General features: G+C 40.5%; 1 protein-coding gene across 6 annotated transcripts in view; it reads left to right on the top strand.

Annotated features, from left to right (window-relative positions):
- The window catches only part of LOC138821528 (GON-4-like protein), an 85,874-nt gene that overhangs the window by 32,262 nt on the left and 39,209 nt on the right, over window positions 1–14,403 (top strand). For all 6 annotated transcript variants that reach the window (XM_070013839.1, XM_070013837.1, XM_070013840.1 and 3 more), the window contains 5 exons: window positions 8,342–8,443; window positions 9,297–9,337; window positions 9,642–9,745; window positions 12,751–12,949; window positions 13,337–13,423. In XM_070013839.1, coding sequence (XP_069869940.1) covers window positions 8,342–8,443; window positions 9,297–9,337; window positions 9,642–9,745; window positions 12,751–12,949; window positions 13,337–13,423 — 533 coding nt within the window. The remainder of the gene's footprint in view (window positions 1–8,341; window positions 8,444–9,296; window positions 9,338–9,641; window positions 9,746–12,750; window positions 12,950–13,336; window positions 13,424–14,403) is intronic.

Below are 14,403 nucleotides of genomic sequence, written 5' to 3'. Positions count from 1 at the left end.
GAACAAATTGGCTTGATCTGATTGTGATGCCTAATCTCTTGATCTCTTGGTGTTGGGTGGAACTGATAGGGTTACTGTTTTAGCATGCAGTTCTGTGATTGACAGCATCTCATAGAGCAGTGCAGTTGGAGTATGCAATTACCCAGAAGAATAGTTTTACAACATTGGGGAGGACAGGTAAAAAATTGGATGGAAATAGAATCAGTAGGTAGGTAGGCAAAGCAAGGAAGAAGTCAGGGTAAGTAAATAAAAGAAAACAATGAGTTCATGAGTTGGATGTGCTAGTGTTTGCCTTTAAACCCCACCTACTTGGGTTAGAAAGCATTGCACTTTGAAGCCAGCTGAGCAAAAAATAATTTAGACTGAATTAAAAAAAAACAGCCAGGTATAATGGCTCAGGTCTGTAATCTGAGCTATTTGAGAGGCAGAGGTTAGGAGGCTCACTGCCAGAAGCCAAGCGTAAGACACTCTTTGAAAAAAATTAAAGGAAAAAGGGCTGGGATATGACTCAAGAGTTAGATTGCTTGAGGACTTAAGCTCAAGCTCAGTATTACAAATGAGTGTGTCCTTGAGTATACTTTTTATGATACTGTTGATTATATTGTACATTAGTTAGCATTTTTTTTTTTTTTTGCAAGTCTTGGGGCTTGAACTCAATGCCTGGTCACTGTTCCTGAGCTAGCTGCTGCTTTTTTTTTTTGTCGGTTGTGGGGCTTGAACTCTGTGCTTGGGTGCTATCCCTGTGCTCTTCAGCTCAAGGCGAATGCACTACCGCTTGAGCCACAGCGCCACTTCCAGTTTTCTAGTGGTTTATTGGAGATAGGAGTCTCATGGACTTTCCTGCCTCGGCTGGCTTTGAACCACTATTCTCAGATCTCAGCCTCCTGAGTAGCTAGGATTACAGGCATGAGTCACAGGCGCCCGGCTTGTTCCTGAGCTTCTTTTTGCTCACTTCCACTAGAGCCTCAGGGCCACTTCCAGCTTTTTCTGTGTGATACTGAGGAATCAAACCCAGGGCTTCATGCAGGCTAAGCAAGCACTCTACCACTAAGCCATATTCCCAGTCTTTAGCAAATATTTATGTAGTCCTTTTTTTGGGGGGGGGGGTCGGCTTGAACTCAGGGTCTGGGCACTGTCCCTGAATTCTTTTGCTCTACCATTTTGATCCACAGTTCCACTTCTGGTTTTTGAATGGTTAATTGGAGATTTGAACCTTGATCCTCAGATCTCAACCTCCTCAGTTGCTAGGATTATAGGCATGAGTCACAGGCATTGCACTATGTTCTGTGATCTATAAAGGAATATAATCATTTAGTCAGGGAATAAAATCTAACTGGGTGCCTGACCCATTGTTAGGTTCATAATACTATTATTATTGTTGTTATTATTACTATTATTTTGCCAGTTCTGTGCTTGAACTCAGCGTGTGGGTGCTGAGCTTGAGCTTTTTTTGCCCAAGGATAGAGCTCTACTACTTAAGCCACAGATCGACTTCCAGCTTTTTTTTGGTGGTTTATTGGAGATAAAGAGTCTTACAGACTTTCCTGCCCAGGCTGGCTTTGAACCATAAACTTTACATCTCAGCCTCCTGAGTAGCTAGGATTACAGGTGCGAGCCACGAGGACCCAGCTAATACACTTTATTTTTATTTATTTTTGGGTTGTCCAGGCTGGCTTCAAGCGATCCTTCTGCATCAGCCTCCCAAGTGTGCATGTTACCACGCCCTGCTTGTTGTAAGGTTTTAGAAGAGGGAAAGATAATTCCTATTAGGATGATCAGCTGTAGCTACATGAAAGAGGTAGGTAATTGTGATGGACTTTTGAAAGATTTTTGAGAAAAACAATGAACAGGGAGAAAAAAGATGAAGAAGAGACAGGTGGATGGAGGTGATGTGCAATCATATGTAACTGGGTTCTATAAGCTTTTATCCCTCCCAGAGGGTTGTTGTTTTTTGTTTTGTTTCGTTTTGTTTCTGTTGTGAGAACAGTAGGAGTAAATGCTTGGTCTAGATAAATCAAATACTGTATAAAGAAAACTACTAAAGCCCCTCCAGAAGAGAACATTTTCCTGCCCAAAAATAACCACTGATACCCAGTACAAAAACAACAAAACAGAAATAACCACTGATAATAGTTGGAGGAGCATCTGTAACAGTTTACAATTATGTAGTTTTGTTTACCTCTTAGTTTTACATGTTTAGGAATAGGAAGGATTGAATTCTCATGCTATATTTCTTTCTTTTTTTTTTTTTTTTTTTTGGTCTTTTCTTTTTTGGTACTGGGGATCGAACCCAGGATGTTGACACTTGCTAGGCAAGCGCTTTGCCACTGAGCTACATCCCAGCCCTCTCATGCTATATTTCAGTTTAAGGGTTTTCTCAGATAGGAAAGAGAGCTAATATTCATCTTACCATTTTTTTTTTACTCTCTTGCAAAGGTGATTATAAATAAGAAAATGCACCCAACTGTGTAAATAGGAAGAGATGAAATTTGAAGCTGATTGTTGACATATCAGTTGGAGAATCAGCTCCTTAATCATCAGTAGTTGATGGGGCTGGGAAGGTGGCTCAGTGGTAGAGCGCTTGCCTTGCATGCCTGAGGCCCTGGGTTCGATTCCCAGCACCACATAAGCAAAAAGCAAAAAGCCGGAAGTGGCACTGTGGCTTAGGTGGTAGAGCGCTAGCCTTGAGCTGAAGAGCTGAGGGACAGTGCCCAAGCCCAGAGTTCAGACCCCCCCCCCCAAAAAAAATCAGTAGTTGATATGTTATCTTTTTAGTATTTCTGATATTAATCTAAGCTTCTGGAACCCGATGAGAATCTCAGGAGAAATATAAAACTTTCCTCCAGAAAAACATATGTACACTTTTACATATACACATACTATGTACATACGTACATACATATATGCATGCATGCCTGCGTATCTCTTGGATGACATTTATTGACATTTCTTTCTTATTTGCTACTCAGACTTGAAATCGGGGCCTCAGGCTAGCACTTTACTACTTGAGGCACCTTTTTAGCCTGTTTTTTTGCTGGTTATTTTGGAGATGGAGTCTAGTGAACTTTTTCTGCCCTGGCTGCCTTCAAATCTTAATCTTCCAGGTCTCAGCCTCCAGAATAAGCAGAATTACAAACAGGATTCACTGGCTTGACATTTCTTTTTTTCTACTAGCCCACTGGAAAAATCTTTGAGATAAAGAGTAAAAGCCTTGGGCTGGGAACGTGGCTCAGGGGTAGAGTGCTTGCCTTGCATGCATGAGGCCCTGGGTTCGATTCCTCAGCACCACATACACAGAAAAAGCTGGAAGTGGGTGCTATGGCTCAAGTTGTAGAGTGCTAGCCTTGAGCTGAAGAGCTCAGGACAGTGCCAAAAAAAAAAAAAGAGTAAAAGCCTCCATCTGAGATCAAGATTAAAAGCCTCCACCGGATGCTGGTGACTCATGCCTCTAATCTTTTCTAGCTACCCTGGAGACTGAGATATGAGGATCTTAGTTCAAAGCCAGCTCAGGCAAGAAAGTCCAGGAGACTCTTATCTCTAATAAACTACTCAGAAAAAGCTGGAAGTAGCACTGTGGCTCAAGTGGTAGAGCACTAGCCTTGAGTACCAAGAGGCTCAGGGACAGTGCCCAGGTCCTGAGTAAGATCCCAGAGAAAAAATGTCATTGTCTTGTTCAATATTAGGATTACTTTGTTATACTACTAGGACTAGAAACCATTTTAATATTCTCAGAGTATATCTCAAGAGAAGTTAAGCCACTTTTTATTTTAAAACTTTTCAGAAGCAAAACCTACTTGTTTTTGACAGTAAGTTGAGTTTCTCGAGCCTTATCAGGAGCAGAAATTTTGCTGCTGTCATTTTGCCATCACCTTTGTTTGAAGAGCCAAGGAATGATTAGGGAGAAAAGGATATAGAGAGTTGTTCATCAATTGAGGAGCATAGAGCAGTGTTTCTCATAGGACTTTTAGAACATAAATCAGAAATAAGGAGTATAAGGATGTGTGTGTGTTGGTAATATTTATTGAGGATACAGATCCAGGGTCATACCTCCTGAGTCAGAATCTAATGAGTATTGTATAGGAATCTAGTTCTTATATATCCTAAAGATTGGAAAATAACTGAGCATGTATTGTACATTTGTAATCCCAGTATTATGGAGCTTGAGGCAGGAGGATCTTTGAGTTCAAGGCCAGCCTGAGCTACTTAGTTCTGACCTCCAAAACCAATAAAGAAAGAAAGAAAAAAAAAAAAGCATGGTGGCTGGGCTCTGGTGGCTTATCCCTGTACCCTGTAAGCTACTTAGGAGGTTGAGATCTGGGCAGGAAAGTCAGTAAGACTGTTAGCCCCCATTAATTACAAAAAAAAAAAAAGGCTGGAAGTGGAATTGTGTTCAAGTGGTAGAATGCTAGCCTTGAGCCAAAAAGCTTATGGACGACACCTAGGTCCTGAGTTCAAGCCCCAGGACTGACAAAAAAACAAAAAAAACACAACCAACGAAAAAGCTATGTTGTAAAATACTAGTTTAGAAGAAGTATGAATGTTAATGAAGATTAAGAAAATGAATTGATGGTTGAGGGGAAGGTGGAAATGCTTTCTTTAAAGCTGAAGAATTTTCTTTTTTATGTGGCCATGAGGACAGATTAGGAAATGAAATACAGACCAGATGCTGGTGACTTATGCCTATAATCCTAGCTACTCAGGAGGATGAGATCTGAGGATGGTGATTCAAAGCCAGGTTGGGCAGGAAAGTCCATTAGACTCTTCTCTCCAATTAACCACCAAAAATCTGAAAGTGGTGCTGTGGCTCAAAGTGATAGAACGCTAGCCTTGAGCAAAAATTGCTCAGGGACAGTGCTCAGGACCCAAGTTCAAGCCCTACAACCAAAAAAAAAAAGAAAGAAAGAAAGAAAAGACACAGACACACACACACAGACACACACACAGACACACACAGACACACACACACAGACACACACACACAGACACACATAGACACACACACACAGACACACACAGACACAGACACACAGACACAGAGACACAGACACACAGACACAGACACAGAGACACAGACACACACACACACACACACACACACACACACACACACACACACACACACACACACACACACACACACACACACACACACACACACACACACACACACACACACACACACACACACACACACACACACACACACACACACACACACACACACACACACACACACACACACACACACACACACACACTGATAAGAATGGATGTGGCACCTAGATCTACCAGAAGGATTTACTGAGGACTGGTAAATAGGAAATGATGCTGAATATGAGAGCATAGTACCCAACTTTTGCTACATCCTGATCTTTTATAACATCACATATAGTCACCTATTTTTATATGTACCCAGTACCATTTTTTTTGGCGGGGGGCTTGTCCTGGGGGCTTGAGGCCTGTCCCTGAGCTTTTTTTTTGGTTGGTTGTGGGGCTTGAACTCTGGGCCTGAGCACTGTCCCTCAGCTCTTCAGCTCAAGGCTAGTGCTCTACCACTTGAGCTACAGAGCCACTTCCAGTTTTCTGGTGGTTTATTGAAGATAAGAGTTTCACGTACTTTCCTGCCCAGGCTGGCTTTGAACCTTGATCCTCAGATCTCAGCCTCCTGAGTAGGATTATAGGCATGAGCTTTTTTTTGTTAGTGCTCTACCACTTGAGTTACAGCTTACTTCCAGTTTAGTGATGGTTAATTGAAGATACAAGTCTCATGGAGGGGCTGGGAAGGTGGTTCAGTGGTAGAGTACTTGCCTTGCATGCATGAGGCCCTGGGTTCAATTCCTCAGCACCACATAAGCAGACAAGCCAGAAGTGGCGCTGTGGCTCAAGGGTAGAGTACTAGCCATGAGCTGAAGAGTGACAGCACCCAGGCCCACAGTTCAGGCCCTGTGACTGAAAAAAAAAAAAAAAAAAAAAGTCTTATAGAGCCAGGCACTGATGGCTCATGCCTGTGATCCTAGCTACACAGGAGGCTGAAATTTGAGGATCATGGTTTAAAGCCAACCCAGGCAGAAAAGGCCATGAGACTCTCCAATTAACCACCAGAAAACTAGAAGTGGTGCTGTGGCTCAAAGTGATAGAGTGCTAGCCTTGAGCACAAAAGCTCAGGGACAGCACCTAGGCCCTGAGTTCAAGCCCCATGACTGACAAAAAGAAAAAAGAAAAAGTGTCTCATGGACTTTCTTGCCTAGTCTAGTTTTAAAATGTGATCATCAGATGTCAGTCTCCTGAGTAGCTAGGATTACAGGTGTAAACCATTGGTGATTGGCCTTTCAGTACCATATAATATGTATATACAGTATTACAAGTCAGAGTCTTACTTGCAGGAAATAATTAAAGAGAGGGTATTTAGGAAAGGCATACTAAGATCAACTGGGTAGATGCTGACTTAGTTAATTAGTTTAAAAAAGTAGTTCAGAGGGCAGATTGATTCTACAACCAAGGTAAAAACTAAGAAGGACTTAGAAGAAATCTCTAAAAAATAACTTTTTTGAAGTGGCGCTGTGGCTCAAGCGGTAGAGCGCTCACCTTGAGCTGAAGAGCGCAGGGACAGCGCCCAGGCCCAGAGTTCAAGCCCCATGAACAACAACAACAACAAAATAATAATATTTTTTTCCCCTCATATTTGCCAAGTGGGTACTCTGAAAATATTGGTTGACTTACTTGTGTGGTGTGGGCAGAAGCTGTCTGTTACAGTTCTAACACACAAGTAAATGCGTCCGAACTTGTACATACTACCCATATGTCATAGGCCTTTTCAACAGCTTTCATTTCTCACCAGTGTATGTAAAGAACATTTGGCAATGAGACTTCCTTAGAGCACACACACTGTTAGATTAGAAAGTAAGGAGAATTTTTGTAAGTGAGAGAAGTTCCTAATAGATAAAATGAACTTGTTATTTAAATAGCTATCTATCCATAAACAATGCAAATTAGAGTTAATCAGTATAAAATTTCCAACTACTGTGTACAAAAATGTATATATAAGCTAGATGCTGGTAGCTCAGGCCTGTAATAGTACCTACTTTGGAGGCTGTGATCTGAGGATTGAGGTTCAAAGTCAGCCTAGGCAGGAGAGTCCATGAGCTCTAACCACCAAGAAATCAGAAGTGGAGCTACAGCCATCTCAACTGTTAGTGCTGGACTTGAGCAATAAACCTCAGGGACAGTGCTTAGGGCCTGAGTTCAAGCCCCAGGACTGGTGCATACACAAAAAATTGTCTATAAATCGGGTCCTAGCTTCTATGAATGTTGAGCTAGGATAGTTTTTTAAACATAGCCTGGGCAATCTTATGAGAACTTGTCTCAAAACAAACAGCTGTGAGCTGGTTACTCATGCCTGTAATACTACATACTCAGGATGCTGAACTGAGACTCATAGTTAGAAGCCAGTTTGGGCAGAAAAGTCTGTGAGACCCTTCTTATCTCTAATGTCCAAAATGCTGAAAGTGGCTCAAATGGTAGAGGGCTAGCCTTAAGCAAAAACAACTTAGGGATAACAACCAGGTTCTAAGTTCAAGCCCCAGTAGGCTGTGCAGTCATTAACTTGCAAAAATTTCTTGTAGTGCTAAGAATAGAATTCAAGGCTTCAGGCATATTAAGCAAAATTTTCTATTACTAGGCTATACCTTCGAACCTAAATTATGGGAGTAGGGTGATATTTTTCCTCACATATCCTTAAACCAGTTCGATCTTAAGAAAATTTTTTATATACTAACCATTAGTCACATGTGACTTTTGAGAAGTTGAAATATAGCTAGTGTTGAGGAACTGAATCCTAAACTCCAATAGTGAAAAAAAATTATGTTGTTAACATTAAAGAAAATTAAGGTGCAGATGGTATGGCTCAGTTTGTCTCACATACATAAGCCTTGGACTCTATCTGTAGCATATCATTCTTTTATTTAGTTTTAATATGGCACAGATAGCTTTTACAAAAAAGTGTTTTTTTCATGAGATGCACCTCAAAGTGAGATTAATAAGATAAATTATATGTTCAGTTTTCTGGCTTTTGATGCATATTGAGAAATTTATTTGAAGGAAGGAGGCAAACTGACTTTAATTAGAGAAGTAGATGAGATGATCCAGTGGTGAGAAATGACCCACACAAAGGCATTAGGAAAAAAAATAATGTTTTACTTAACAAATTAAGAAATAAGATCTTAACTGGAACAGATCGTTATGGTGTTGGAATCTTAATTGTACAATGTAGTATTGAAAATCTTAAATTTTTTTCTAAATGAATTTGAACTTGGGAGTAAGTATCTAAAACATTTTTCCCCAGATGAAGCAGATGATGATGATGATCCAGAATATAATTTCCTGGAAGATCTTGATGAACCAGATACAGAGGACTTCCGTACTGATCGAGCAGTGAGAATCACCAGTGAGTCTGTTTACTATGAATCCTGCTCTTGTCTGCTCTACTTCTTTTTTACTTTGTAGAGTTTTGGGGATGAAGTTTGCAGCCTACCAAGATAGGACATTTAAGTTTTCTCTTTTTGTTCATTTCTGTAAGTATTTAAAATTAGGTATATATTTAGAAAACTGTCCATTATTTATTTGTATATCTCAAAACTGTGTATTGAGTTCTTACTATTTGGAAAAGTTTACTTGGAATGGCAAGATGAACTGAGCCAAGGTTTCTGCTCTGGGGACAGTGAGCTTGGTAAAGGTACAAACAAAAAGATTTATAATACAAAGTATAGGTGCTAAATGAGTTATATGGAAGGTATACCATTTACCTAACAGAAGTTGTGCTCTCCTAGTATATAGAGTAGTATGGGAGCTTAGGATGTTCAGGCTTCTAAAAGCATAGGTAATTTTTGTTGTTGGTTTATTTTTGCCAGTCATGGAACTTGAACCTCAGGGGTTGGGTGCTGTCCCTGTGTTTCTTTGCTCAAGGTTGTGCTCTACCACTTGAGCCATAGCACCACTTCTGGCCTTTTTTGAGTAGTTTATTATTATGGACATTCTGCCTGGGCTGGCTTCAAATTGGGATCCTCAGAGCTCAGCCTGCTGAGTAGTCAGAGGATTATAGGTGTGAGTCACCGGCACCTGGCTCAGTAGTGTTTTTTAAATGAATGCATGAAGGGTTGATATGAAGATTTTGTCATACTGTCTTATTGGAAACAGAATATACTTGTGAATACATTTGTGTCTGTAGAGTTCTCCCTTATTGAAAAATGAAAATAATTTCTGCCAGCAACACATTTTTTTTTAACTTTTTTTTTCCACAGAAAAGGAAGTGAATGGGCTAATGGAAGAGCTATTTGAAACTGTAAGTAATTTTCCTGGAATGAGAACAAGGGATGATGAGACAGCGATCCTCAGATCTCAGCCATCTGAGTAGCTAGGATTACAGGCATGAGCCACTGTTGCCTAATTGAGACTTCTTTCTTAGCATAATAATTATTGCAAATGTAGGGTTATGGGAGCCCTGAAGTGAAAAATGTTCCAGTGCAGGTGCATTCTGGGTGTAGCATTATTAAAATTCTGTAATCTGCTGTTTATACTTAATTTTGTCATTGCTGGAATGACTTACATAAGTCCATTCTTCAGGAAGATCTTCTGTTTGTCCACAGTTCCAAGATGAGATGGGATTCTCCAATAAGGAAGAAGATGGCCCAGAAGAGGAGGAACGTGTGACTGAAACTCGGCCTAACTTTAATACACCACAAGCCTTACGGTAGGCTGGCTAAAGATCTTGAGGTTTAAAATGGAGGAAGTAGGTATTTTTGATAAGGTTTTTAGAATCATGAATAATTTCCCAACTTCCACTAGCTTCTGTTACTATTGTATGGGTGAAGAACTCTGGGGGAGTTAGATGTTAAGTGGAGTCTCCTTGTTACGGGACAGTGCAGCTACAGATCAAGCTGTAACTGTTTGGGAAAGGAGAAAAAACAGTAGCTGGCATCCATAGCAACTTCTCTAGGTGAGTGGTTCTTGAGAAGTATGTAGGACTCCATGTGGCCAGCCACAGAAACTACACTAAATTGTAATGTTCAGTATGTCTCCTTACTTGTCATTAACATCTGGTAGAGGATCTGAAAGGTTTTTACTCTCCAAGACATTAATTGAGCAAACCATGAAGCACCTGCAGCACTGATCTTCTTAAATGAAGTTGGAACCATCCAGAAAATGGAGGCTTTAATTTTCCCTGCAATTTTTGCTGAAGGTTTAAATCTACATTTTATTTTATTATAATCCATATGAATAGGTGCATACAATAAAAGCTAGATGACTAGAGGTCAGTATGCAGTGTGTGCCATGGGTAGAACAAAGCAAAATTAATAGACCTATAGCTAGCTTTTCATTAGTCATGTTTTTTTTTGTTTTGTTTTGTTTTTTTGTCAGTTGTGGAGCCTGAACTTTGGGCCTGGGTGCTGTCCCTCAGCTCTTCAGCTCAAGGCTAGTGCTCTACCACTTGAGCCACAGCGCCACTTCCGGCTTGTTCAGCTTATGTGGTGCTGAGGACTCGAACCCAGGGCCTCATGCATGCAAGGCAAGCACTCTACCACTGAGCCACCTTCCCAGCCCTCTGGTCATGGGTTTTAACTAAACAACATTAGTACCCAAGTAGAGAACTTTGGATACATTTGAAAGCTAGGCCTTCAAACCATCCACTTAAAGTATAAAAGATGATATAATAAACTTATAAAAACCAGTAATAGCTGGGTGCCAGTGGCTCATGCCTATAATCCTAGCTACCCAGGAGGCTGAGAAGATCTGAGATTGCAGTTCAAAGCCAGCACAGGCAGGAAGGTCTAATGAGACTCTTACCTCCAATTAACCACAAGACTAGAAGTGGCACTGTGGCTCAAGTGGTAGAGTGCCTTGAGCTGAAGAGCTCAGAGACAGTGCCCAGGCCCAGAGTTCAAGCCATACTACTGATTAAAAAACAAAAAAACAAAAACTCTAACAAAGTAATACCTTTCAGACTCCATTGTAACAAATACTACAATGGAACTGCACTAAAAATCTCAAGATTACCAAGACAGTATTTGGCCCACTTATATCAAGTAATACTTCATAGGACATAATTTTTGTATAAATATAGGTTTGGTATAAATATAGCTTCCTGGGAAGCTATAGGTTTTGATTTACAAACATATTCTGGTTCCACCAATCAATTATGTATGTATATTTTTTAAATTGGGAATTAAGAGCTAGGTGTGCTGGCATAACCATGTACTTCTTTTACTCTGGATGCTGCAGTAGGAAGATCATGAAGTCAAGCTCATTCTGGACTACAGAACGAGTTCAAGACTAGCCTGGGATATATAGCAAGAGATACTACCTCGGAAAAAAGTCCCCTAAAACAAAACATAAACCCTAAAAACCAGCCCGGACTTAGCTCCATAGGCTGGCTTCAAACAACAGTCCTCAGATCTCAGACTTCTGAGGAGCTAGGATTATACTCTTGAGCCATCAGCCCCTGGCATGATATTTTCATTGATGGTAGTATGGTAATACTCTACATTTTGTTCATCTAAACTATCAGGCATTTTAGCATATTTTCTTCTTCATTCTAGAAAGGTTTTGACTTTTTAAGGAAGGAAGTCAGGATAGCTGAATGGATAGGTAGATGGATAAACAAGACTTGGGCTCAGAGTAATGGGTAAATTAGAGATCAAATATTTGTATCCTGTATTACTGTTAAGAACAAATCCCAGAGTAATATGGACGTCAGGATGGTGCAAGAATGAGTTTCTACTATGTCCTAGCAGATATTTCTCTGCTCCTGGATTTTTATTTAATGTCCTATCTATTAATGTATTATTTAGAGGAGTGATTGTAGAACAATAGTGTGTGACATAATTCAGATTGTGTGTGTGTGCATGTATGTGTGTGTGCGTGTGTGTGTGTGTGTGTGCGTGTGTGTGTGTGTGTGTGTGTGTGTGTGTGTGTGTGTGTGTGTGTGTGTGTGACTTAAACGCAGGGTATAGGCTCTGTACTTTAGTTTTTGTGCTCGAGGCTGGTGCCCTATCACTTGGTCCATAGTTTCACTTCCAGCTTTTTGGTGGTTAATTGGAGATAAACAGTCTCATAGACTTTCCTGCATAGGCTGGCTTTGAACCTCAATCCTCAGATCTCAGCCTCCTAAGTGGCTAGGATTATAGGTATGAGCCGCTAACACCTGGCCAGAATATTTTTTGTGAGAGATGTTGGTAGTACTGAATCTAGGGCCTTAATTAAGCATTCTAGGCTCACACTCTACCACTCATAGTTGCTGGATTATGTTATTTGTATCTATTCTATCATTTTAGGAGTATTTGGTTAAGGCTTGTATTATTGGTTAAATGATATTTAAGGATTAACAGTAAATGGACATTTTTCAGTTTCTTTCTTTCTTTCTTTTCTTTCTTTCTTTTTTTTTTTTTTTGTCAGTTTTGGTGCTTGAACTCTGGGCCTGGGTGCTGTCCCTGAGCTCTTCAGCTCACCCTACCACTTGAGCTACAGTGCCACTTCCAGTTTTGTGGTGGTTAATTGGAGATAAGTCTCATGGACTTTCCTGCTCAGGCTGGCTTTGAACTGCAATCTTCAGATCTCAGCCTCCTGAGTAGCTAGGATTACAGGTGTGAGCCTCCGGCTCCCTGCTAGTTTCTTTTAGTATACCATTACAAAGAATATATTGGATATATTGTGAACTAAGGGAATAATCAGATTCATTCATCTTCCTAATGGGGATAGGTTTGAGGAACCACTTTCGAACTTGCTAAATGAACAACATCGGACTGTGAAGGAGCTACTTGAACAACTAAAGATGAAGAAATCTTCAGCAAAACAACATCCAGAGGCAGAGAGGCTTAAGCCTCAGAGTGAGAAAGTTCACCAAACTCTGACTCTAGATCCAGCACAGAGGAAGAGACTCCAGCAGCAAATGCAACAGGTAAGACTGTTCTTGGTGTTAGGGTTGGATCATCTCATGGCCTGGCACTAAAACCATAAACGAGTGGCTTTGTAAAAGTCAGGATAGCTGTCCTATTACCTGTCGAAATCATGGATACCATAGAAGCTTCATGTCAGTTATGGTTCATGTAGAAATTTAGAAGGACCCCAAGTATATTCAGAATTGGAGACTTCATTCTGAAATGTACTGGCATCTAGGACCAGACAAAATCTTTTCCTTTCTCTAGTCTTAGGTTAAACTTCTTCTGTCAAGGTCCTACATTGTTCTTATAGTATCTCCAGAAAGCAAAATTTGTGTGATGAATTTGAAACATCTTGGTAAGATGTCTTTGTGTTCATGAATGTTTTAATTTCTTTTCCTCTCCAGCATGTTCAGCTATTGACACAAATTCACCTTCTCGCCATCTCCAACCCCAACCTGAGTTCAGAGGCCAGTACCACCAGAATGTTTCTTGTAAGGTTCTAAATATCCCTAACTCTATACACTTGAGTATGAAGTTAGCTTGGCAAGTCATTCCTCACATTTAATGTTACTCACTCTTCATTGTCTACATGTATTTTCTCCAATATTTTTGGTCACTGCCTGCTTTGTCCTATGGCTTCTTTTATTTACTGACAGAATATTACTCACAAATTCCCAGGAAATCAGGAAAACTGTCCTTCACATTCTTACTATGTTACCATCTCCATCTTTGGATCTACCCTGACATTTTCTTTTTTTTTTGGAGGGAGGTGGCGTACCAAGTTTGAACTCAGGGCTTCATGTAGCTTGGCTTGTTTGCTTGCTCTCTCAGCTAATTTTCTACCCCTTGAGCCATATCTTAAGACTGGCTTTTTGCTAGTTTCTTTGGAGATGTAATCTTACAGAATTTTCTGCCTGTGCTAGCTTTGAACCATGATATTTTAGATCTGATTCTCTTAGTCAACTAGGATTATAGATGATAACCCCCCAGTACCTGAGTGGTACTGATACTGCTTTAGATGTTCACTTATAACTGCTTTTCTTTTCTTTTTTTTTTTTTTTGGTCAGTCGTGAGGCTTGAACTCTGGGCTTGGGCGCTGTCCCTCAGCTCTTCAGCTCAAGGCTAGTCCTCTTCCACTTGAACCATAGCGCCACTTCTAGTTTTCTGGTGGTTATTTGGAGATAAGAGTCTCACAGACTTTCCTGCTCAAGCTGGCTTTGAACTGCCATCCTCAGATCTCAGCCTGGCTGCTTTTCATTTATGTTTATGAAATTTTAAAGAATTATGCAGAAGGGTTTATAAATTTTAAATTTGAGCCAGGCCCTAGGGGCTGACACCTGTAATCCTAGTTACTCAGGAGGCCGAGATCTGAGAATCATGGTCCAAAACAAGGTTCAGGCAGCAAAGTCTATGAGACTTAGCTCCAATTAACCCCTAGAAAACCAGAAGTGGTGCCATGGCTCAAAGTGGT

This window comes from Dipodomys merriami, unplaced genomic scaffold, assembly GCF_024711535.1.
Source record: "Dipodomys merriami isolate MVZ:Mamm:240054 unplaced genomic scaffold, mDipMer1.0.p SCAF_92, whole genome shotgun sequence".
Lineage (NCBI taxonomy): Eukaryota > Metazoa > Chordata > Mammalia > Rodentia > Heteromyidae > Dipodomys > Dipodomys merriami.
Note: the sequence above shows the minus strand (reverse complement) of the source record. Positions and strands in the feature narration are given on the sequence as shown.